This window comes from Xiphophorus couchianus, chromosome 6, assembly GCF_001444195.1.
Source record: "Xiphophorus couchianus chromosome 6, X_couchianus-1.0, whole genome shotgun sequence".
NCBI lineage: Eukaryota > Metazoa > Chordata > Actinopteri > Cyprinodontiformes > Poeciliidae > Xiphophorus > Xiphophorus couchianus.
In genome coordinates, this window is record NC_040233.1 from 22,370,676 (window position 1) to 22,393,837 (window position 23,162).

The 23,162-nt window shown below is 35.5% G+C and overlaps 1 protein-coding gene across 1 annotated transcript; it reads right to left on the reverse strand.

The window, feature by feature from the left end:
- Nucleotides 1-2,433: 2,433 nt before the first annotated feature.
- vapal (VAMP (vesicle-associated membrane protein)-associated protein A, like) lies at nt 2,434-22,149 on the reverse strand. Its single transcript, XM_028021237.1, has 6 exons — nt 21,812-22,149; nt 9,424-9,576; nt 8,530-8,633; nt 6,904-6,981; nt 4,898-5,065; nt 2,434-3,399 (listed from the first exon to the last, which is right to left on the reverse strand). The coding sequence occupies exons 1-6, from the start codon at nt 21,867-21,869 to the stop codon at nt 3,235-3,237; spliced, it is 726 nt and encodes a 241-aa protein (XP_027877038.1). The 5' UTR covers nt 21,870-22,149; the 3' UTR covers nt 2,434-3,234.
- Nucleotides 22,150-23,162: the final 1,013 nt, after the last annotated feature.

Sequence of the window (23,162 nt, forward strand, 5' to 3'; positions counted from 1 at the left end):
AACGGAACCAAAAATTGATGTTTTCTGTTATTTGAGCACAAAGTTATTCAATCAGTTTATTCAGATGACAGGAAATGACGTCAAGATCGTTCCAGGATATGATGTTCTGCCAAGTGAAACGTCTGAACCTCTTGTCGGTAAGCAGGAATATTGGATTACAGTATCAGTGATTTTGTTTTTATCATTTAACAGAAACTGTAATAAAAAAATTGTTTTGGTCGCAAGGTTAGAGATTTTTAACATTGTTTTATGTGTTTCTTTGTTGTTTACTAGATAGGAAAAATAAATCATCAAAAAAACTCAAAGGTTTTATGGAAAAAACGTGGAAATTTCTGAGTTCAAAAAGTCGAAAATTTGCACAAACACAAACACACAAAAAAAACTGAAATTCTGAGAAATATTCTAGAGAAAAAAGTTTAAAAAGTTACAAATTTGCAGTAAGTTTTTCCAGACATTTTCCAAGTTTCAGTAGTCGAACATTTTTGACTTTTGGATCTCTGAAATTTCCACGATTTCTTTTTCTCAGATTTCTAAGATTAATCTCAAACCTTTTTTTTTCTAGCAAATGTTTTGACTTTCAAAACTCAGAAATGTGTTTTTTCTACAAAATTTCAACTCGTGGGGCGAGCTGTGGTGGCGCAGGGGGTTAGCACGCCCCACGTTTGGAGGCCTTAGTCCTCGACGCGAACGTCGCGGGTTCGATTCCCGGTCCCGACGACCTTTGCCGCATGTCCTCACCCTCCTTCCTGTCTGCCTACTGTCGAAAAAATACGAGCCACTAGCGCCGCAAAAACTCTTCGGAGAGAAAAAAAAAATTAAACTCGCAAATTTTCAACTATTGAAATAGAAGGGTTTTTTTTATTATTATTTAGAAATTTCTGAGTTTTTTTTCTAGCCAATTTAAACTTTTCAAGCTCAGAAATGTCCGAAATGTGACAAGAAACGGAAACATTATAAAAAGCTCTATTACCATTCTCTAAGCTTTCAAGTTTAGTGACTAAAATAAACTAAATAAAGTTCAGAGTGTTTATAAGCAGTTCTATTTGACTGTGATTTATGAGCGTGGAAACACTGCCAGCATTTTCTACGCCGTTCATTTTGACCCAAACAGTCAGAGTTTAATATTCAGGTCTGCTGCCAAAAGGAAAAAGTCAACATTTCGTTTCCCACGATCCCGTCTCCGTGGAATCACCTCAACTTCACGCTCTGATAAAACGACTCAACGTTTGTGCTTGCGTGGGAAACGGGAACGTCGTACAGAGAGCTAATTTCAGCTCGTTATCTGACTGAATTTACCGTAACAGACTCCGTCACGCAGAAAGTCATAATGAGCTGAAAACATGGAACTGCCTCAATTAATCTCCAACAGATCTGATAGAAAAGATCAGCAGAACCCGAGCTTTGGTTCTGGACTGTTGGGTCACTTTAGTTAGAACATGTTCCCACGGCAAATTAAACCAAACCTTTCAGTTTGTGCTTGAAGTAAATAATGTCATAATGTCAACTTCACTTTTAAGATCAGCTTTTGTAAAGATACAAAAAAAAATAACAGCAATAATTTGGCCTTTCATAAAGAAAAACATTGGGTGTTAATTTTTCAGTCATATTTTCACCGTATTATTCATATATTTATAAATGTTAATGTTCTTAAATATCCAAACATTTATTTTCCAAACCCAAATATTTAGGTATCAGCTCAATTTAGCTAGAAGCTAAACGTTTGTTTACGAGCTAAATATTTAATTAGAAGCATAAATATGTAGTAAGTCAAATATTTAGCTTTTAATGCTAAATATTTAGCACGTAGCTACCAAGCTAAATATTTAGCTAGCGAGCCAAACATTTAACTTTCTTGCTGAATATTTAGCTAGCCACATACATATTTAGTTAGCAAGCTAAATATGTAGGTCTGGTTTGAAAATTAGATACTACTTTTGGAAAATAAAGATTTAATTTGGGACTAAATAGTTAAAATAAATATTTATTTGGGAACAAAATACTTAGTTTTTGCAATAGTTATAATTGTAGAAATGTAAAGAAAAGTGTTAATTTTTCAGTCACATTTTCAACATATTTAATAACTGGTTTAGCTGCAGTAAAAATGTTTCATAACCGCTTAGAAATAAAACTGTTTTATTTCTAACAATATCTGTTAGATATATCTGAACTGTCAATATCTTGGCAGTTTTTCAGATACTTAAAACAAAAAAGTTTCAGCTTTCGTTCCCACAGCAATTTCAGAGACTTTAGAAGTTTTTTTTCTTGCAAATAAGTTAAATTAATCTCAAAATTTCCAAATGTTTTGGTGTAAATGTACAATGGAACCAATATTCCATCATTTAAGACAAGTTAAAAGAATGTTAATTTTAAATACGCGTACCTAAACTATACAGAACAGTAAAGTTTCTGGAAGTGAAAAAAGCAAAAGATGGCTATGAAAACCACATTTTTTTTCAATTTTATTTGGTCAATGATTAATACCATGGGAGATAGTTTTAAAAATGGAAACCTCATTTCAGTCAATACTTGCCTCAGAAGGAATAAATGTGAATAATGTTTATTAATAATAATAATAATAATAATATAATAATAATTCTGAATTGTGAGGAAAAGGACAGGACAAATGCACATAACGAGGCACCGATTTCCTCAGCTGGATCTGAACATTCCAACAACAAACAAAAAAAAAAAAAGTAGAAATTACAAACAAATTTACTTCAGAGGCAGTCCAGCAACATTTGAATGGAAGTTCTGTCCGTGTTTTTGTTTGGAAGGATTTAAAATAACATTTACAAGACGCCTAGCATTTCTTTCAACTCCTATTAAAAGCACACAGAGAAAGAGAGAGAAAAAAGAAAGAAGCAAAGAAAGGAACAAAAACTGGACTGCTTCTTCCCAATGCTTCGCGGTTTTTCCGTGATCCGTCTTTCCATTGTCCCACCAAATTAATACCCATTAATCAAAAACTGGAAGAAAAAAACAAAACAAGAAAGGGATTAATTTTGTTTTTGTTTTTTTAAGTGAACTCTCTGGGCTCAATAAATTTGCGACATTGTAAAAAGGCGACGCCTTTGGATGAAGCTGTACAGATGCGTTCACTGTAGGCCACACAACCGATGATATGGCAAAGTCAACAGAAAGACGTCTTGCTCTTCCAGGCCTCGCCGTCGTTTGTTTTCTTTTTTCTTTTTGGAGCCGGAGCGAAGGGATATGGCCGGCGTACGCGACACCAGTCTACAAGATGAACTTCCCGAAGAAAAATCCGATGAAGATGGCTGCTATGACGACGAGGAGGGAGGGCAGGAAGGCGGCGCTGGTTTCTCGGCCGACGATGTTGGTCGAGTTTGATGTCATGTGGTCTGGGCGCGGCTGCATCTTTCTCATCCTCATTCCCTCGTCCTGCAAGAAGCAACAAAGCCTCAACCATCAAGACGTTAGCAACCGCGATCTGATGCGTCGTAATGCTGCGAAGAGACCGAAGGCGTCCGACGCTTCAGGTTGACACTTGATATTTTGCTTGTGTTGGGAAGAGCTGTTGTTTTCCATCGCCTGTCTGTTTGTACAATGGCGGATGAAATTGAGAGAGAGACACCAAAAGCTTCTGTAATCAGAGGCTCTGGTGTCTTTGCTTAACATTTTGAGTTCAATTTTTATTTAATAAACAACTGCAACAGCTGATAACAGCCCGACGTGCATTGGAGCCTGTTGCCTTTTTTTCCCCCTCCCCCCAAGTAGATCTGAACAATGGAAGATGCAAATGAGAGAGCGGCACCAAAAGCTTCTGCAATCATAACAGAGGCTCCCCGGAAATCTCTGCTTAACATTTTGTGTTATAATAACAGCTTGACTCACCGCTTGCCTTTTTTTCCTCTCCCAGTTACTTTCAACAATGGCGGATGAAATATTGAGTGTCTTGGTTTTATTTACTGAAATAAACAGGACGTCGGCATCTTTGAATCTACCAGATAATTCAGAGGTGACGAGGGTCGCCATCAACGCCGTTTTCGTCTCAGGTCGTCATACTCTATCTGTATGACGACCTGCTAACCTGCATCAGTGCCTGCATCTCCTGACAACAACTACTGGCCACTACGTCATGAAGTGGAGTCTCTCTGATTGGTCAACACGTGTCAAACACTTGAAACGCTTCAACGCGTCCACATAGACTCTGGATGTAAACCAGACACTCAAATCGCGATCGGTCTGAACGCAGCAATAGAGCACCAGCAACCAACCAAACGTCAAAACACAATAATTAACTTTTATTAACTTATCTGTTGCAGCATCTAATTACATTGAAGCTGAACATCAGCTACTACTACTATTACATCCTTAAAGCTGCGGGGCTTATTTGTTTAAACTGACCAGGTTGTGACAATATAGTGTGACAGAAAATCTGAAAACATTTGAGCTCCTCTGCCTTCTCCCAGCACTGACTAGAAACAACCAATCAGAGCCAGGAGGCGGGTCTTAGCGCTGTCAATCAACATCACGGACTGGCTGTTGAATGTGCTAACAGAGGAGAAACGACTTACAGTCATGATACAGGTCTTAAATTTGATCCAGAATGGCATTAAATGTCTTAAATGTGGGTTTGTGAAACCTGCAGAAACTCTGCCATTTAAAACCTGATGATACAATAAAAAGGATTCCCGCTTTTTATTGTAGAAAATTACAAACTTTTCCAGATTGAATCCTCAGCCAGTTTTTAAAGCATACAGACTTCATCTCCAGCTGCCGGTTCTGTATGTTCTTAGCATAACGGACCCACCCAGTGACTAACTGTGGCGTGAACTTTTATTATTCTGCTTCTCAATGAGCTGTGACTTTATCTTTGTCTTGGTACGTGGCTAACCTTTATAAACAGGTTTTTTAAAGTCTTTTCAACATGTCTGACCTTCAGTTGCCTGTTTTCCTCGCTGAGCTTGTTTATGTCCGACTGCAGCCTCTTGCACTTCTCCAGCAGCTTCTTCACCTCCATGTCGTCTCCCACGGCAGCTGCAGCCGTCGGCTCGGACTTCAGGGAGTTTATCACTGGGGCCGCTCGCGTCACTTCCACGTCGTTCTGCCCCACAGAGGAGGAGGAAAAGCATGACTGAGGAGAAATCCAGCATGGCCAGACTCAACCCGTTAGATCCCACCGATACGCCAGAGAAGGGCGGCTTTGTCAAAGTTTCTCTTTGATTGAAAAAAAAAAAAAAAAAAGAGTAACGATTGATGTGGTTTTGTTTGTTGGACGGCCAAGATGACAACATGGGCAAAGAAATAAAACAGGTCTACTGTGGAGTAGTGCTTAAACAATCCAACTATTTATTGTAAATAAAACTGAAATCGGCTTTCAGATGTAAATCGACTACACATACAAATATGGCTGAAACAAGCAGAGTACTTAAAAACTTTACTGAAGTAAGAGTAGCACTACTTCATAATAAAAGTACTCAAGTAAAAGTAAAAAGTATTTGGTAAAACATTTACTCAGGTACTGATCAAATTAGCAATCATTTAATATTTAACAATTACATATTCAGACCAACCAAAATGTAAATATAAGTGGAAATTTTGGTATTTTAAATACCAAAATGAAAATAATTCATATAGGTAAAAAAAATAAAATCAGACAAAATAAATGTTTCTTTCAACAAAAAACTTTAACAAAACCTGCAGGTGTGTGTCTGGAGAATCTTTGGTTAAAATATGTTTGTTTCTCATTCACTGGGTAAAAAAATCCAGAAATATTACTCAAGTAAGAGTGAAAATACTTCATAAAATCACTCAAATAAAAGTGAAAAGCACAGCGCAGTAAAAGTACTTCTAAAGGTAAATTTTGTTGAGTAAATGTAACTAGTTACTACCCAACTCTGGCAACAATTAATCGATTAATTTAATGAAAATATTTTGAATATTCTACAGATGTTTTATTTAACATCCTACACAATATTAGAAATGCAATAAAGAATGCAAGTAAACAAATTCTTTTCTTTTTTTTCTCCGAAGAGTTTTTGCGGTGCTAGTGGCTCGTATTTTTTGTACAGTAGGCAGACAGGAAGGAGGGTGAGGAGAGGGGGGAAGACATGCGGCAAAGGTCGTCGGGACCGGGAGTCGAACCCGCGACGTCCGCGTCGAGGACTAAGGCCTCCAAACGTGGGGAGTGCTAACCCCGTGCGCCACCACAGCACGCACCACAAATTCATTTTTTTAGAGAAGAAAATTAATATTTTATTGCCTAAAATGCAACAACATAACATTCCTTTAGTGAAAATGACTAAAGGAAACCAAAACTGCGTCACGTTTGGCCAAAATATATTTAGACTAAAAAAATTTTATCTTAAATGCAAAATTTTAATAAATTTAGTACATTTTACTCTTAATTATTGCTCTGAATTTGCTTTTTTAAAACTTCTTTATAAACTGCATAGTCCAGTTAACGATTAATCGATTATTAAATTAGTTGACAATTACTTCAGTTATTGATTAATCGTTAAAGCAGCTTGCAAAACTATTCTGAGGTATTACAGTATTAGTTTAGTTTATTAGGATTTATTACGACAGTAATACAAATATGCTTCGACTTTGATCCAGTTGTCTGCAACTTTTATGATCCAAAGAGTCAAATTTAAAACTTGTTTCAAATGTTAAATGACTCAAGAATATAAAAACATTCAAAGACTACTTGTATTTTTTCATATATATCTAATATTTTATCATTTTTAAGACAAAAATAAAAAGCAAAGCCATTTTCTCTTTCTCTTTCTGAAAAGCTAGTAAAACACATCCAGTAGTTTTTGTTCCTGTTAAACTTTAAGATATGAAAGTGAATGAGTGTGTGCGACACACCTTTATGTGTTTCTGTTGGTCAGAAAAATGTGAATGAAAACAAAAATTCTCAATCAAAAAATCCCTCACCACTTCGTTTTCAGAGGGCAACTCGAAGACGCATCTCAGCTTGGAATCCATGAGATCTTCGGGCTTTGCATCTTTCCACTGACGGATCAGAAACACGTCATTCATTAACTCAAACTGCATCCAGACAGATTTATTTTTCCCTCCATAAACAAACAAACAAACAAACGTAAATGTAATCTCAAACCTTGAAACCCAATAAAAACTCACAACATGCATCTTTTTATCTGCTAAACTGATGCAGCATTGGCCTTACTCTCCTAAATATGTAAATAGTAATGGCTCATATTTAAAAAGAAAGAATAAAAGCTTGTTTAGTTGTGTTGCTAAGCGTCTGCTGCCCCCTGGTGGACAAATGCGGGACACATCTAAACTAAAAATCTAGATTTTACCCAAGAAACTACTAAAAAATACATTTTACTTTTAATATTTTTTTTGTTTTTAAAGCAATCTAGAGAGTTGAACAATATAAGAAAAAATATTTGAATGCAATTCCCCACATAAACATTTTTTTTAAATTTATTGCTGAATATAAATGTACAAATGTATTGATCCTAGGTATAGATTTGACTTATTTCATGTAATTTGTTCAACATTACTTATGTAATTACATAAACCAGATTTTTTAAAAACCCATAAAAACAATCAAACGTAACAATAATAGTAATATAAAGAGAAATAATGAGCCAAAATATGAAAATTTTAATATTAAGATGTAGAAAATAGCTTCTCTTTCGGCCAGAAAAACTATCTCTCTGTTTATTACCAAGTATGGTAAGCCATTTAATTCAAAATTAAATATTATTATTAAATACTCCACCAAATAAATAATTTCCCCATTAAATAAAACCAAATAAATATGATTTGGTTTTTTTGGGAAGCCTATTTTGTCATAGTTTTATTCATTTTTTTATTTAGTTCTGCATGATTGATATTAAAGTCTTAATAAAACTGGAACTAATTGACCAATATTTAAGAAAAAAAAATCAATGCTGCCAATTTGTTTGGGCAAATTTCTGAATGTTTAATATTTTAGCAATTTCTTTCACTATGTTTGAGATACGTTTTGTTACATGTGTTCAATAAATTTAGGAATAAAGTCACTCCAACTAAGGAAACTCTGGCCCTTCATTTGAAAATGAGAAATACAGAACCTGAAATAAAAACACAGAAAATAAAAGTCCTTGAAATAATTAAAATATCTTTAGAAAATAAAACAAGATGATAAAATAAACACTCAAATAAATAAATACAACAAAAGTAGCCTACCCATATTCAAATTTTATTTACATTTAATTTAATTTAATGGGAACATTTAATTATTTGATGGAGCATTTATTTATTATTGATTAATATTAGTATTTATTTAGATTATTTTGAATTAATTAACTCATTAAAAATTTGATTTAAGCTTAGATTTAATATGTTAAATGTAAGAGTTGGTGGAAATGTGTTCAAAAGAACCATACATTGAATTTTAACAACAATAAACAGTATAAATTTGCTCCAAAGTCAAAGGATACAACTTTAAATTCCAAGTCTGATCCAATAATCAGAATTATATTTGATATTTAAACACATTGGAAACATTTAACTGAAAATGAAATTAAAAAGCTAATAAATACTTACCACGGTGTCATTGTCAGAAACATTTGATGGGATGAAAATCGTCTGAACCATAAATTTGTGTTTACTTTTTTCATTGGGATCGTAGTCAAAGGGTTGTAGCATAACTGAAAAAAAGAGATTTTATTGTATAAATAGATTTTTTAAAAAACTAATAACTACAAAAATAAAAGAATATTAAATATAAACTTGAAAACACTGAGCGAATGCTTCAAACTAAGGAACAATCGGAGAAGCTAAAAACAGAAGCTGTCGCTTGATGAGCTCTGGATTGGACGTATTTAAAGACAAATCCTGAATTTAATTTTAAATGCAAAATTTATATACGTTTTGTACAGTTTTAGATTAATTACTACGTTGAATATATTGTTGTTTGAGCACATTACTTTTTAGTTGCATACTCCAATTAAGGATTAATTGATTACTAAATTAGTTGACAGTTATTTTACTAATTGATTAATCACAATTAATTGAATTAATCGTGATTAATCTGTTCAGTACTTCAATAATTTCCTTGTGTTTTGAGTTTTCCTCCCATTTAAATTAATTTCTACCTTCGCCACATGCTTGCTCAGGATGAAAAATTGCAATAAATGATTTACTGTCATCAACTGAGCTTCCTTGGATAACTTTTGGGCATAAATGCTAAATTAAACTGAACTATACTATGGCTTCAATTGAATCTATACAATATACACTGAATGGACAAGAATACACATTTGTTTTTTAATTTATCCAAAAATAAGGGATAATTTGTAACCTGTAGTATTCTAGTAAACAAAATGTCATCAAGGTTGGGTACAACGACTGGACTGAACAAGAGTAAACCAGAAGTTTTTGGAAGGAAAACACACAAAAATCATTTTTCAATGGCAGAAATATATTTTAGTTTCTTACCAGAGATGTTGACAGCTGCACCTGGGTCGATGACGCCGCTGTTTGGCCGTACGCAGTACCTGCGAGGCGCCGTCGTCTTCACTTTGAAACATACTCGTCTATCAGATGGGTTCTTCAGTTTGAGGTTAGCGGTGACTACATCTGTGAACGGACCTGATACACACAGAACAACACACACAGGTTCTAGTTCTGTATTCAATGCAACACACGCCCGACAAAAGCAATCTGCACATACGTTAAATTGCAAAACATGTATAACGTTCTACAAAGTCAACTGAAAGCAAATCATTCACTTTATTTCAAGATCGTAACTGACACAAATAAAGGTCTGCAGTGTTTGGTTTCGAGGTTCAAAAGAGACTTTAAAAAGATGAACAGAAAAATAGAAAAAAGCAACTCAATTAGACAGACGCGGTCAGAAGGCCTTATTGAATAGCCGGCTTGTTAAGTTGAAGCTAGACTGCAGCGTCTAGCATTAGAGTTGATTAAATAAATAAAAAGAAAGAGAACCAGAAGGCTTGAAACTAAATAAAGAAAAAGACAATTGTTTGTTTAATGCTGGTAATATTAAATGAGGCTCAAATCTCACAAAAACATGATGCAGAAACACCAAAGTTTTTCCACATTTTTAAAAAGTTCTAACCACAAACTAATAGATTTATTGGACACACACACACATATATATACATATATATATATATATATATATATATATATATATATATATATATATTGCGACATACATATGATCAATATCAGTAGATTCAGCATTCTGGGAAATGTAGGCAAAGGAAACACTGACTCAACTGACTAACTCGCTCTTTGGTTACCTAGCAACTCACTCATTCTTTGGTTACCTAGCAACAACCTGTTGAGTAACTTGCACAGTTTCAGGTTTCACCACTGTGCCTCATAACTACTTAAAAATAAACACCATAGAGTGAAACTGTGGGTAAAACAGGAAAAGTCACATCACCAGTTTGGCGATATTTAAAACAAAAAACAAATCAATAATTATTGATGACTGGTATGAAAAGCTTACATTGTGACACACTTTTCAGCCATGTTCTCCAGCCCTAATTGTGACTTTATATGACAGACCAATTTAAAGTGGTTTTAAAATATGAAATACGAGGAAAATACAATGGTTTTCCAAACTTTTACAAATTTAAATGTGAAATGTTTTACATGTATTTGTATTCAAACCCTCCATGCCTTCATGAATTAAATTGAAGCGAGAGATGCAATGAAATATGTTCGAATGGCCCAAAGATTCGATTGAGATTCTGTGGAAAGACTTGGAAAAATAAAACACTTTACAGAACATGACTCAGGGTTCATTCACACCAACCATGTCTAATCCATTTTAATCTAGCTCTGGTTCGTTTGTCTAGAAAGTCCAGTTCGTTTGGAGAGGTGTAAATGCACAACCGAACCAAAAAAGCAAACTCTGGTCCTCCTAAAAACCTTTGATTGAAGTGAACTCTGGTGCGGTTCAAAGGCATATGTGAATGCAAACCGACCGGACACCACTTCAGAAACATGAAGCGAACTTTAGCGCAGGGCATTCTGGCTACATGGAAACAAAACAAACGCGTGTATCTGGCGCTAGTGGGACAAATGGTTTGTGGTTCACAAAAAAAAAAATCATATAATCGTTGAAATCTAAAGCTACTTCATTTTTGTTTGCATTTCGTGAAGGAGGAAGTTCCCCTGAGTGTCTTCTTCAGAGGTTTTGTGTTGCTTTACTGAGTAGTTACCGGTGCAGCGCCACCACAGGTGAGGAGGGGAACAGGTTTTGCAATTAGTTTGGTTAATTTGACACCAAACCATCTGAAAATATAACAAATGTTGCAACTTTAGTTCCCAATAGAACCAAGTCTACAGGACTAACAGGTGTGAAAATGTCTTTGTTTCAACTCTTTTGGAAAATAAATTGCAGACATTTCAAATTTCATAGTTGGTGCAGACATGCCTCAAATAGATGCCAAACCTTTTTTGATTTCATTCTTTAGTCGACATCCACATTTATTTTGTGTAACATATAAAATCTGTCCTGTATACACCTTTTAATCAAGCAGGTTATAGGTTGAGCAGATTGATAAACAGCGACGACTTCCTGCAGATGAGATCCAACAAACCACCTGAATCAATTACGGTCAGCCCCCTCCCAGAAAAATAATTTCATATCGACTTCCCATGATGATATTGGAAACGAGAGTCGGGTCTTTTATCAGGGGATGCGTCGTTATGCAACAGATCTCCATCTTGTGACAGCACTGGCTTCAAATTAGAGCTTTAACCAGGGTCAGAACAAGCTGCTTTCATCATCAATACCATGTCAAAAACACAAGTGGTCGCCAAGTCAGGGGTACAACAAACTCAATCTGTGCCAATTAGCCTGGGAGACTGCACAGAAAGCGCGTCTTATGACAGCATGGTAACTGGGTTGGGGAAAAGTCTTTGATTTTACATTCTGAAATATTTTCAAACCACCCAAATCTTGTTTGAAATTGAAAAATAGGGGTTTATGTGGAGGGCAAAGGTTTGGATACAGCAATGAAAGTTATCTACAGGCAAATTGTGCAGGTTGCAGCCCTTACTTTAATTGACCATTTACTTCTCAGCCCAGGTTTCAGCGCTAACAAATGGTCTTCAGGAACAAGATTAATCTGGGAGTTATGAGCGGTCGTCAGTATGTGAGAATCCTGTCAAAAGAAGTGGAGTTTTGATGACTACACTGAGCCCTCTGTGAAAACTGAGGATGAAGAATCTGCATCTTCACATCCCAGACGAACCTCTTCTCTTTCTAGTGGATGAGGACGGCGAACTGCAGGAGGGTGATGGACTCCCAGCATGTGAAAGGTCTGACCTCGTGGAGGGGGTGTCAAGAAAATCCGAGCTCATCCCACTTCCCCATGCTAGAGATTTTAGTTTAACAGTAATAATAAAGTTATCTTTAAAATGAATCACTCAAGTGATATCAAGGCCCAACAGTAGACTTAAGTGTCAATAAAATAAATCTGGTTGTGTGTGTTGTTTTTGTCTCATGCAAACTTTGCTTTAATTCTACTTTTTTCTATCTAATCATAAGAAATCATAGTCAGTCAGAGAGAGTCATTAAACAGGAAAAGCAGGTTTCCTGGAAAAAGAGGAAGTTTCCAGCCTGCAGATTTATAAAAATAGCTGAGACTATTTTAAAGCATGAAAGTTTTAAAAAATTAAATCTAAACATTATTAGTAATTGGATAAGATTCAAAGTAAAATACTTATATGAATATTGGTTTACTTGTAATAATACACTTATATTTGTGAGAACTACAAGAAAAACAAGTAACTGTAACTTTAGTAGTAAATAATTAGAATAATAGATTATTCTTGGTTTCTTTTCAGAAAAACATCTGTAATAACTCACATTAAGATCATAATAAGAGTAACTAATAAGTTATGGTTATAAAATCATAAATGAATGATAGATCAGAGAAGCTGAAGAAAATAAATGTGATATAAGTTATGGTTATAAAATTATAAATGAATGCTAAATCAGAGAAGCTAAAGAAAATAAATGTGATATAAATGTGATTTTGACATTGAACTTGAAATGGTGTAAAAGGTTGTAAAACTGCAATTAAACATCACTGATATGTTGGAGGTAGATGGTAGGTGAAAGGTGACAGGAAGGGAAAAAGGGGAACTAACAGGAGAGCAGAGATGATCAGCACCTTATATGGAAACAGGAGGTTGAGCAGCCCTGAGACATTGGCACAGACATCATGACATGATGTCTCTTAAGACAGTGACGGATATGAGATCATCTGTCTAAGCAGACAGATAAACCCTATATAAGGTGGGTGCAAAAGAGGAACCTTTTGTTGGATCCTCCGGGCAGCTTCGAGCCAAGATCGAGATGGACAAAGAACTCTGCAGCTGAAGAAGAGCCGGGGCCACGGAGCCGGAGACTGTCCTGCACATGGAGACCAACCCGTCTGGCCCACAATCTGTGGCTTCGAATCGCACTTCTCTCATCGGCTGGGTTCTGACCCCAAAGACAAAGATGAAGACAAAGACAAGGAAGAAGAACTGGTGCCTTTTTTCCTGCCAGCACCAAGTCCTGTGTGACCTCAGCATCCATGCGGAGAAGAAGCTCATCGGACCTGCGGAGATCCTGGCCTTCGCCGATCAACATCTTCCTCCTGCTGCCACACCTTCTTCATCATCAAGCCAGGTCTGGGGTTCGAAACGCCAGGCTCCGTCCGTCTCTCTCAAAGGTTCCCTTTTTTAGTTCTCAGTGTCAGCAGTAGGGAAAGATAGACTAGATGACTGATTTTACTTATTTGATTATTTCTGCTACTGAATTAAGCTGTACTGACCCTTGCAAAAATGCCTTACTAATAAAATATTTAGCATAAAGAAAATCTAAAAGATGTTGTGGACATTCAGTTAATGAGTCGCCTTAAAGTTCTTTGATGGTTGTAAAATAGCTGTGATGTTTGATTCTGGAGAGGAAGAAGTGGAAAATGTTTTTAGGTTGCTGGTAGCCCATATTTAAAACCTCATCCTTGGGACTCGACCGAGTCACTAAAACCTACCTGGTTCAATAACAAATGCAAGTTGCAAAGTAGAGAACGAGCGACCGTTAACAGGTGTGCTCTGTGAAACTAGTTGGCTGTAGGCTGCTCAGTCTGGCTAATTCACAGGGGGAAGAAGGGTGGGACACCTGGATGTAGGCCGTCAGATAACCAGGCGAATCGTTTCTCGAAACCAGCTTAAACAGAGTTTACTTCAGTTCTGGACAGGGTAAATCCCAGCAGATTTAGGAAACTCAACGGACCCGTTAGACGGAGAGCTGGTAGCACATCTCCCCTCTCAGAAGAGGAAGTACGAGAGTGAGAGAGTAGAGACAGAAAGGAGGGGGGGGGTGTTGCGCAACAACAATCCATACTGTTCTCATCTCACACCTGGTAATATTTTGACTGCAGAGAACAAGATGTTGCTCTTAAATAACTTTGGTTAAAAGAATTAATTAGTTCTAAAACAGCTTTATTTAATTTTCCAGAAGACTTACATTTCCACTTTCTGACAATCTGGAGCTAGGAGCTACAGCAAATAAGTATGTGATGAGAAGAAACTTGAGAAAATGAGACCTACAGTACAGACCAAAAGTTTGGACACACCTTCTCATTGAATTCAATTAGAAAGTGTGTCCAAACGTTTGGTCTGTATTGAGTACAGACCAAAAGTTTGGACACACAGTTGTGTCCAAACCTTTGGTCTGTACTGTAAGTCCAATTTCTTTGCCTAAATATGATCCATATCAGATTTTTTATGGCCGTGTGAGCGACCCAATTTCAATCTTTTCACCCAAAAACAAAATAAAATTGAGCCACTTCTACATCTGGTACTAAATCAGATACGGCTCTGCTTGTTTTCAAAGCATCTGAATGTCGCATTTTATCAACGTTTACGTCACTAATGTGAGACATGCGTCGTAATTCTGCGCCAGAAAAAGCAAGGGGTAAACAATAGCTGAAAAATAAAATTATGAACTTATAAAAAAGTCTTTATCACTGAAAGGCACCACATCACAATCCAATAAAATGTTTATTCCATAATCTCAGAAACAATTAATTCTGTCTCTCACAATCAAATTTAACTACCAACTCAAGATTGTTTTAGTAATCGATTATTCTGACAATTAATTGGCACCTTCTGCTAATTTTTCATTTATCTTCTTAAGCCTTTTTATACATTAGAAATATAATAAAATATGCAAATAAAACAATTAAATTATCTTTTTAAACAAAAGATTTTGTTTCCTAAAATGCAATAACAGGATGAACACTACACTGCATCAGCTTATCAATAGTGTAGCGCTGATCTGGTGATTATTTCTTTTATTGGCCGATTAATCAGATAGCAAAAGATGATTAATATGATTTGTTTTGTTTTTTTGTAAAGTTGGAACCAACTGAGGAGCTCTGGGCTGAACATTTTTACAGGTGAAGTTGTTTTTTTTATCTTAAATGTAAAATGTAATTTTTTTTACAGTTTTATCTTGGCGTGTTCTTTCAACTTTTTTTGTATTTTTTGAGTCTCTATACTCCAGTTACAAATTAACTGATCATTAAGTTAGTTGTTTATTTCCATTAATTAGTCTTTTTGCTACAAAATTAATAATTTCAGCTCTAGTACCAAGATTAATGTCAATTTTGGATTAAAATAACTCGCCATGTTAAAAGATTTCATTCCATTTTAATCCACATTATATGGAGTACTATAAATAAAATCTTAAAAATACCAAAGGAATGCTCTTTAAAGAAACAAAAACAAATGAAAGCTATAATCAAATACTCTGTTGTTAAGCAAACTCCACTGTTACACATAAAGGAGGAGTGAATGAAGCTAAGAGAGATAAGCAGCGCTGCATGACTGCACCTAGCTATACGCAGTTACACTCATGACTGAGGAATTGTTTCAGGCAGGTGCAGCATAAAAAACATTCCTTTAAACTTGAAAAACCTCAAAACAGACGTGTTGTTCAGTTCGTCCTTCTGGAGCTTTAGTATGTGCAGCTGCAGCTATCTTTATAAATAAGAGTAACTTCCTTAAAGTCAATCTATCTCATCTTGTTGTTGTGAAGCCATAAATTCAGTCTTAGTGATTGTTGGTCAACGCACAGGTGAAACATTTTAATGGAAAACTACTGATATCGTTAATCGCTGTCAGCTGACGAGTAACTGAACTTTAACTGTTAGAACGAGGAGAGTCGCTAATTTTATTACCGTCATATGGGAAAGGGCAAGATATTGGTCCAACTTAAGAAAAACAAACAAAGACAAAGAACGTGTTTTATGACCCGAGAATAACAGAGATAATCATCTTCAAGGAAGACATAAAAATAAAAATAAAAATCCAGACTTGAAGAGCGTTTCCACTCCAGGAAACTTTTCCAGGAACCTGGACGGGTTTCTGCATATCTTTTAAAACCTCGTTTCCACTGCGTTTGCCAGTGTAAAAACAGATGATCCAGGTCAAAATAGATGAACCAGGTGAAAAAGTTACTGGGAACTTTGTGAAAGACATTTCTGATCATTTAAATATTTCCAGTATTATGCCTCTGTTACAGTGCTGGGCATAATTTATAATGAAAAATTATTTAAGATTTTGACTTACATAGACCTGTTGAAATAAGCAATAAGTCAATTAATAGCATGATAAATTAAAACCAGCTCAATAATTTCCATAGGATTGATTTATAATTTTTCTCTTTTCTCCATCTTTCTACCAAAAATTGGATGGTAAAAGTCTTCAGTTTGGTGTTTTTGTCTCAACAGGCCCTTTTTTGGAAGGATAATTTTGTTTGAGATTTCATAATTAATCATTTTTCTGTTGTTTTGTTTAATTTGGGTATTTAAAATGTCTTCCAGTTCTAGTAAAAATGCTCATTAGAATTTAAAGTTTATTCAGCTTTCAGAATGTGTTTTTGAATTATTTTGCCATTATATTATTTTTAAATGGTCTCAAACAATATTATCGTTTATCGCACTAAACTTTGGATCAATTTATCGTCTAGCAAAATTTGTCACTTTTGTTACAAGAAATTCCAATTAATGATTTTGAAAAACTGCCATATTGTTAGGATTATTTTTACTATTTTTCTCAATCGTAAATGTGTATCAATAAATAATAATTCAATTAAAAATCTGATATTGTGTGCGCCTTTATTTATAGCTTTTGTTTAAAATATTTGATTCTATGACAATATTTAAATTTCCCACACTCTTTGAAAGCGGCGTGATGTCAATAATGTGCAGGCGGTTCTGAAATTCTGCTAAGCTATCGCTACAAGTCTGAAGTAGTCATCTGTGTGGAAGTGGAGACTTTAGGTGACAGGTGGGAGCTGAATCATAGGATTTACATCTATTTCCATGGTAATGGCTTTCCTTAACACGTGTCTGTATCTCTAGAAGTTAAGTCATCAACAAAATACTTGTCCTTTCCACCAGCGTTTATATGGTAAAACCAGCTGACCAAACGTGCTGGAGCTCCGCTTAAGATTTTAAGCGGTTGCTAGGTGACTGGCGGAACTCGGCTGGGGTTGCTAGGTGAAGGGCGGAACTCGGCTGGGGTTGCTAGGTAACGACACGGAGCCTGTTGGTTCTAACTTATCAGGAGGTTTTTGAAATGGCTCACTTTCCAGACATCGAAAAAATTGTTAGCTTATTGCCAGAAAATGGTTGGATGTTTTATTGTTCTTAAGCGCTTAGGGTGTTTTTAGAAGAAACACACAACCCAAACGGAAGTATAAAAACATGCAAAAAAGTGAATTTTGAATAATACGTTCCTCTTTAAAGTCAGTTCCTAACCCATTGGATGGAAGCTTGTACAAAGATCCATTAAGTAGAATTAAGACTAAAAGAACAGTCGCTGTGTTTTATACACTGTAAGCATAAAATAAACTACCGTAGTTCTGAAAGATGCCACCTCTTCCTCAAACCACTGCCAGCTCCATCTTTTCCCATCTCTCTGCAAGTACGCTGGGCTTAGGGTCCCCAGGCCCGTCCTAGTCTAAAAATACCAGCCAAGGAGAGGAGGGCTGCCCTGGTTGCTTTGCTGGAGGAATCCCAAGAGAGCCTCCAAAAACAGTCCAGGTCTCACATACACACAGACCAATTTAGCTCGGCCTCTGTAACAGCAGCAGAAGAAGACGACGACATGGATAGTTTCTAATGCTGCTCCTCAACGTCCGACAGGAATCGTTTCATTTTCATCCATGCTACCCAAATAAAGGAAAAAAAAAAAGGAACTCTAGATGATGTTTTGTTTTCAATTTACTGTTTGAATTAGATTACGGCAGCTAAATAATTTAATTGGAGTTGGTTCATAGTCGGGTTACACAATGCCAGAAGGGATGCTTCTGGCATCCACTAAATCATCCACAACATTTGACTCACACACAGTGAGGATGCGCCAATGCACCATAGAAGAAGATTATAACTTCTTCCACTCTGGTAGAACATGCAGATTACATTTCTCCCACTCATTAATACATTAAGAGCAACTTTAAAGACCCAAACTTCTGCTTTTTAGCCCTACTTCCTTACATGCAAGATAGTTTGGCAGGATGGTATTTAAAAATTTTTTTAAAAAGCATACAAATTTCTATGTCATGCCAATGCAATTTAGGCCTTCATTCATTTAAATTTACAGTGAAAGGTTGATCTGATGAGAAAAATAAAACCCTGTGACCGATCAGTTATCAGAATAAGTTGAATTAAAGCTGGATTTCTTAAACAGGGTGAAATATGGCGGTCCTTTATGAGATTATGCTCTATGTTTCCGTCAGCTGGCTAATTCTCAATATAAGGTTCAGCTGAGGCACAAACCTTCGTTTATGGTATTAGGGTTTAACTCTTTGCTGCCTTCTGAAAGCCAAAACCAAAAGCCACAGAAACACTTATGACTATTTTAGAGTTTTGGGAAAAGGAAAGCTTCATCGCTTCAAGAGAAGCAGCTAAATTTAGTCATTATACAACAAAATATTTAAAAAACAAAACAAGGCAGTCTAGTTGCTATCCAGTTGGAACCAGTGTGCCTAAATTAGCATTGGAAAAGCTTTCATCTCTTTTTAATTTTTTATTTTGCAACATTTTGGGTAACCACATAATCAAACTGCAAAAACAGAAACAGAAAAAACAAGATGTTTTACAGTTAGGGCTGAGTCAATTAATCGCGATTAATCGATTATTGAAATAATTGTTAACCAATTTAGGAATCAATTACTTGTTAACAGGAGTATAAAGACTAAAAAAAGCCTATTTGATGAAACAACAACATATTCAGAACTGTAATTAAGCCAAAACTGTACAGTTTGTATGTAAGATTTAAATATTTTTTTATTTTTAAACAAAATATCAAAACAATCATGATTACAAGTAGGCCTGTCATAATAATGTTTGATAAATTGTCCCAGTAATTATTGTGATAAGCAATAATATTGTTGTTTCCAAACCATTTAAGTAAAATATTCACTATAGCATAGTAATCCAAGTTTTCTCTCCCCAAGACCAATAAACTGTAATTGCGTAAATAATGCCATTTTAAATAACCAAAATAAAAACAAAAACAAAACTGAAATTAAAACCACACACAACCGAAAATATAAATAAAATGAATTATGAAGTCTCTAAACAAACTTGCCCTTCGAAAAATAATTGAAATCATAACCTTCATTTTGATTTGCCATCTGATTAACTAATTAATTGCTTATTCAATTAATCAAATTTTATTTGTATAGCACATTTCAACAACAAGGCAGTTCAAAGTGTTTTACACACAAATATAACCAAGTTCATTTTAAAAAAAAACTATAATACTGTGAAAACGTTAGACTGGAAACTCATTGCGTCAGCTCCTAATAAGCTAATTAACAACAAAGGAAATGTTCCCCGAGTCTCTAAATGATCTTTCAGTCTCAATCATAGGAAAGACTGCTGACTGAGCAAATGTCCAGAAGAAAACATTGAGTGGAAGTAAAACGTTTGGTAGGAAAAGACTCAAGAAAAGGCAGCAACCATCCATTCACAAACTTATGGGAGTTTCACCAGAGGAGAGGAAATGACAGAGAAACCTCTGAAGAAGACTTCCTTCTTCACAAAATGTAAACAAAAACTGAGTAGCGTTAGATTTTAGCTAGACTAGCGCGTTTTTTTGGGTTGTTTTTACCCAGAATCCGCTTCTTACTTTTGGCGTTCACATATGCATTCGAACTGCAACAGAGTTCATTTCAAACACTTCAATTGAGTTTTTCAGGCAAACTTTAACATAATTGGGTTTAAAGCTAAACCCAATTATGAGTGGTTGAAAAGCCAAGAAAGCAACAACTTGGTATTGGACAAATTATATTTTCACAAATAGGACAACAGTATCAATTGTGTTTTACATAACATCTCCTCAGCTTCACATATCCCCAACTGACTTATAAACACCTGTACGTCTTAGCAAAGCTAAGATCCTAATGTTTTTGCAAAAAGATGGTGCATTTTCTGTACATTTGTTGTGCAGTATGTAATCTCTCCAAACAATGACATAATTTGTTGTCATGGTGATGTCAGAAACAGCAACGTAAATAAGCTAAACAATCTGATAAAGAAATTGGTTCTGAAACCAAAGAAGGATTCTTCAAAAAAAATAATAATCATGGAAATTACGAACAATTGAAGCCGCTTTACAACAACAACGTCTCTTCAATCAGAGGCTTTTTCAGACTTACTGTAATACAGACTGCTACAGGAATTCCTTCCTGTCCACAACAACGTTTTGAAGAACCTTGACTAACATGATTTACAATAATATTTATTTTCCCTCTGGTATTTAATAAACCATAGTTTCATTGAATTTTAGCAGTAGCTGATTCAAGAAGCCACATAAAGTATTAAAAAACAGAATGAGAGTTTCACAAATCCCCCAAAAATATTTTTATGAATACTTGTTCCGACTAAAATGACCCAGTTAAGATTTGATCAGTGTAGATATTTTATATCGTGAGATGAAATCTATTAAAATATGCCCCTAAAACAGTGAAATAGCCCTTTACTTTAGTGCTAACTTCAGCGTATAGTAATGCTAGCAGGCTAAGCTAACTATGGCTAGCTGACACATCACTGAACCTTATCACAGTCAGGAAAGCAATCACTGGCAACCCAATTGGTGGATGGTTTTATAACCCACTGAGTGGGTTCTGGTAACAATATCTCCGTTAAACACATTTACAATGAGCTGTTATAAGCTAAAGGTTTAGGAGAAACGATCTAATATTAGCCCAGCGCCACTAAAACGGTATAATGTTGCAGTCAGCTAAGTTTGTCATTCAACTGTCAGCCACTTTATCAGCTGAACATGGAGATATTTCTCCGTTTAGTGTCTTAGTCTAAACGACATGTGTTGCTAATAAAGTTTATGTTGATCCTCGTCACCTCCTGTTGGATAATTGTAAGGCTAACATTGGGTGATACCTGCATAGTAACAGAAACTGAATGTACACCAGCAAACGTACAACGCAATGTCTTCATTTTAATTCCGTTTTTTAAACTCTGACATCCGATACACAATAGTTCCTTCAAAGCGTTACTACTTTGTTGATGGTTTATTTCCAGCGACGTGGTTATCAGTGGAGGCCCGCTAAAGTGCACGCTACGGCGGTTAGCCACGTCACTAGAGTCCGAGGCTGTGAAGGCCCGTCGTTTTTTCCTTAGCTAACTTAAAATGGCGGTGAATGCTCGCTAGCCTGCTAAGCAGCGTAAAACAAATCATTCCAGGGTGTAATAAAAAAAACAACAACACACACACACAAGACACTTTACATGTCAAGACATATTAAATATCCTACCTTTAAATCTGAGGTCGGAGGGAGGGTCGAGGATCAGGACCTGGTCCAACTTGGACATTTTAGCTGAGGGGGGATGCACTTAGTTGTCGGTATCGTGGAGTGACAAGTGGAAATCCTGGATGCCTTGCCACGGAGTGAGTCAAACACTGGCGGAGTTTTAGCGGCGGAGCAGCATGTGGGTAGAAATACTTGAAGACGCTGGGAGCTCAGCCCTGCGCCGCGTCCTCGTGGCTCGGTAACTGATGAGATTACGCTACATTAAACTCGTTATACACTAAAATACTTAGAACATCTGATAAAAACTGCTCAAATATCCCGATGTGACTCTCATAAGATTAAATGCGTCTCACTTGGTCTGTTTGTGGTTTACGTTGCTTGTGAGGAAAGGAAAGACCTGGAATCGATTTTGGAAAAATAAGTTGCAAAGCATGTAGGGTAGTAATTAGATAGTAATTAGATATATTGGTGTAACATGAGTTGTTTGTTTTTTTTTCATTTTTGTTTCAAGTCATGACCTCTGATAACAAAATCAGATTTTATTGGAACATTTTACCATTGCATCTCATTCTCGTATCATAAAATAAATGCTCAAAATAGATTAAATGCCACTACTTTGCCAGTAAACAGTCATATTGATTAACTAAAAATATGAAAACTTTATTTATTTCAGTAACTCAATTCAATTAAACATTATATATATTAATTACACACAGACTTCGGTTTTTGAGCATTTATGTCTATTAACAATATTGATTTTCTAATTACAACTAATAAAAACATAAAACATGAAATTAAATTGATTTAATTAACACATTTTCTTGATCTAGCAAATCATGAACATTATGGAAAAGCCTGACCATCTTGTTCATGAGGCTATTTTACAAGTAAAATGTGATACTAAATAAATAAAATTATGAAAAATGAATTTGTTTCAGTAACTCAATTCCACAAAACAAATTACATAGATGACTTACACAAAGAATATCTATCTATTTCTATTAACTATTTCTAATTACAGCTAATAATGACATACAAACATGACATTAAATTGATTTAATAAGTCAATTTTTTGATTTATTAAATAAAAAAATTAGGATAAAATTATGACTTTTAAATTAAAATCTACTATGAAAAATGTAACACAGAGTGGTTATCTTTTCCTATTGGTCTGGTTTCCTTCTGTTGTCATTGGGCTTTCTCCCATTGACTTGGATTTCTCCAGTAGAATTTCAAACAGGCCAATCAGTGAACAGAAGTTGTGAACGATGATGTAGATTTAGAATCGTAATCTGTCTGGAGTTTTAGCAATGGCTGAGAGGAAGTGAACAAAGTCGTACAATCTGTGTTGGCT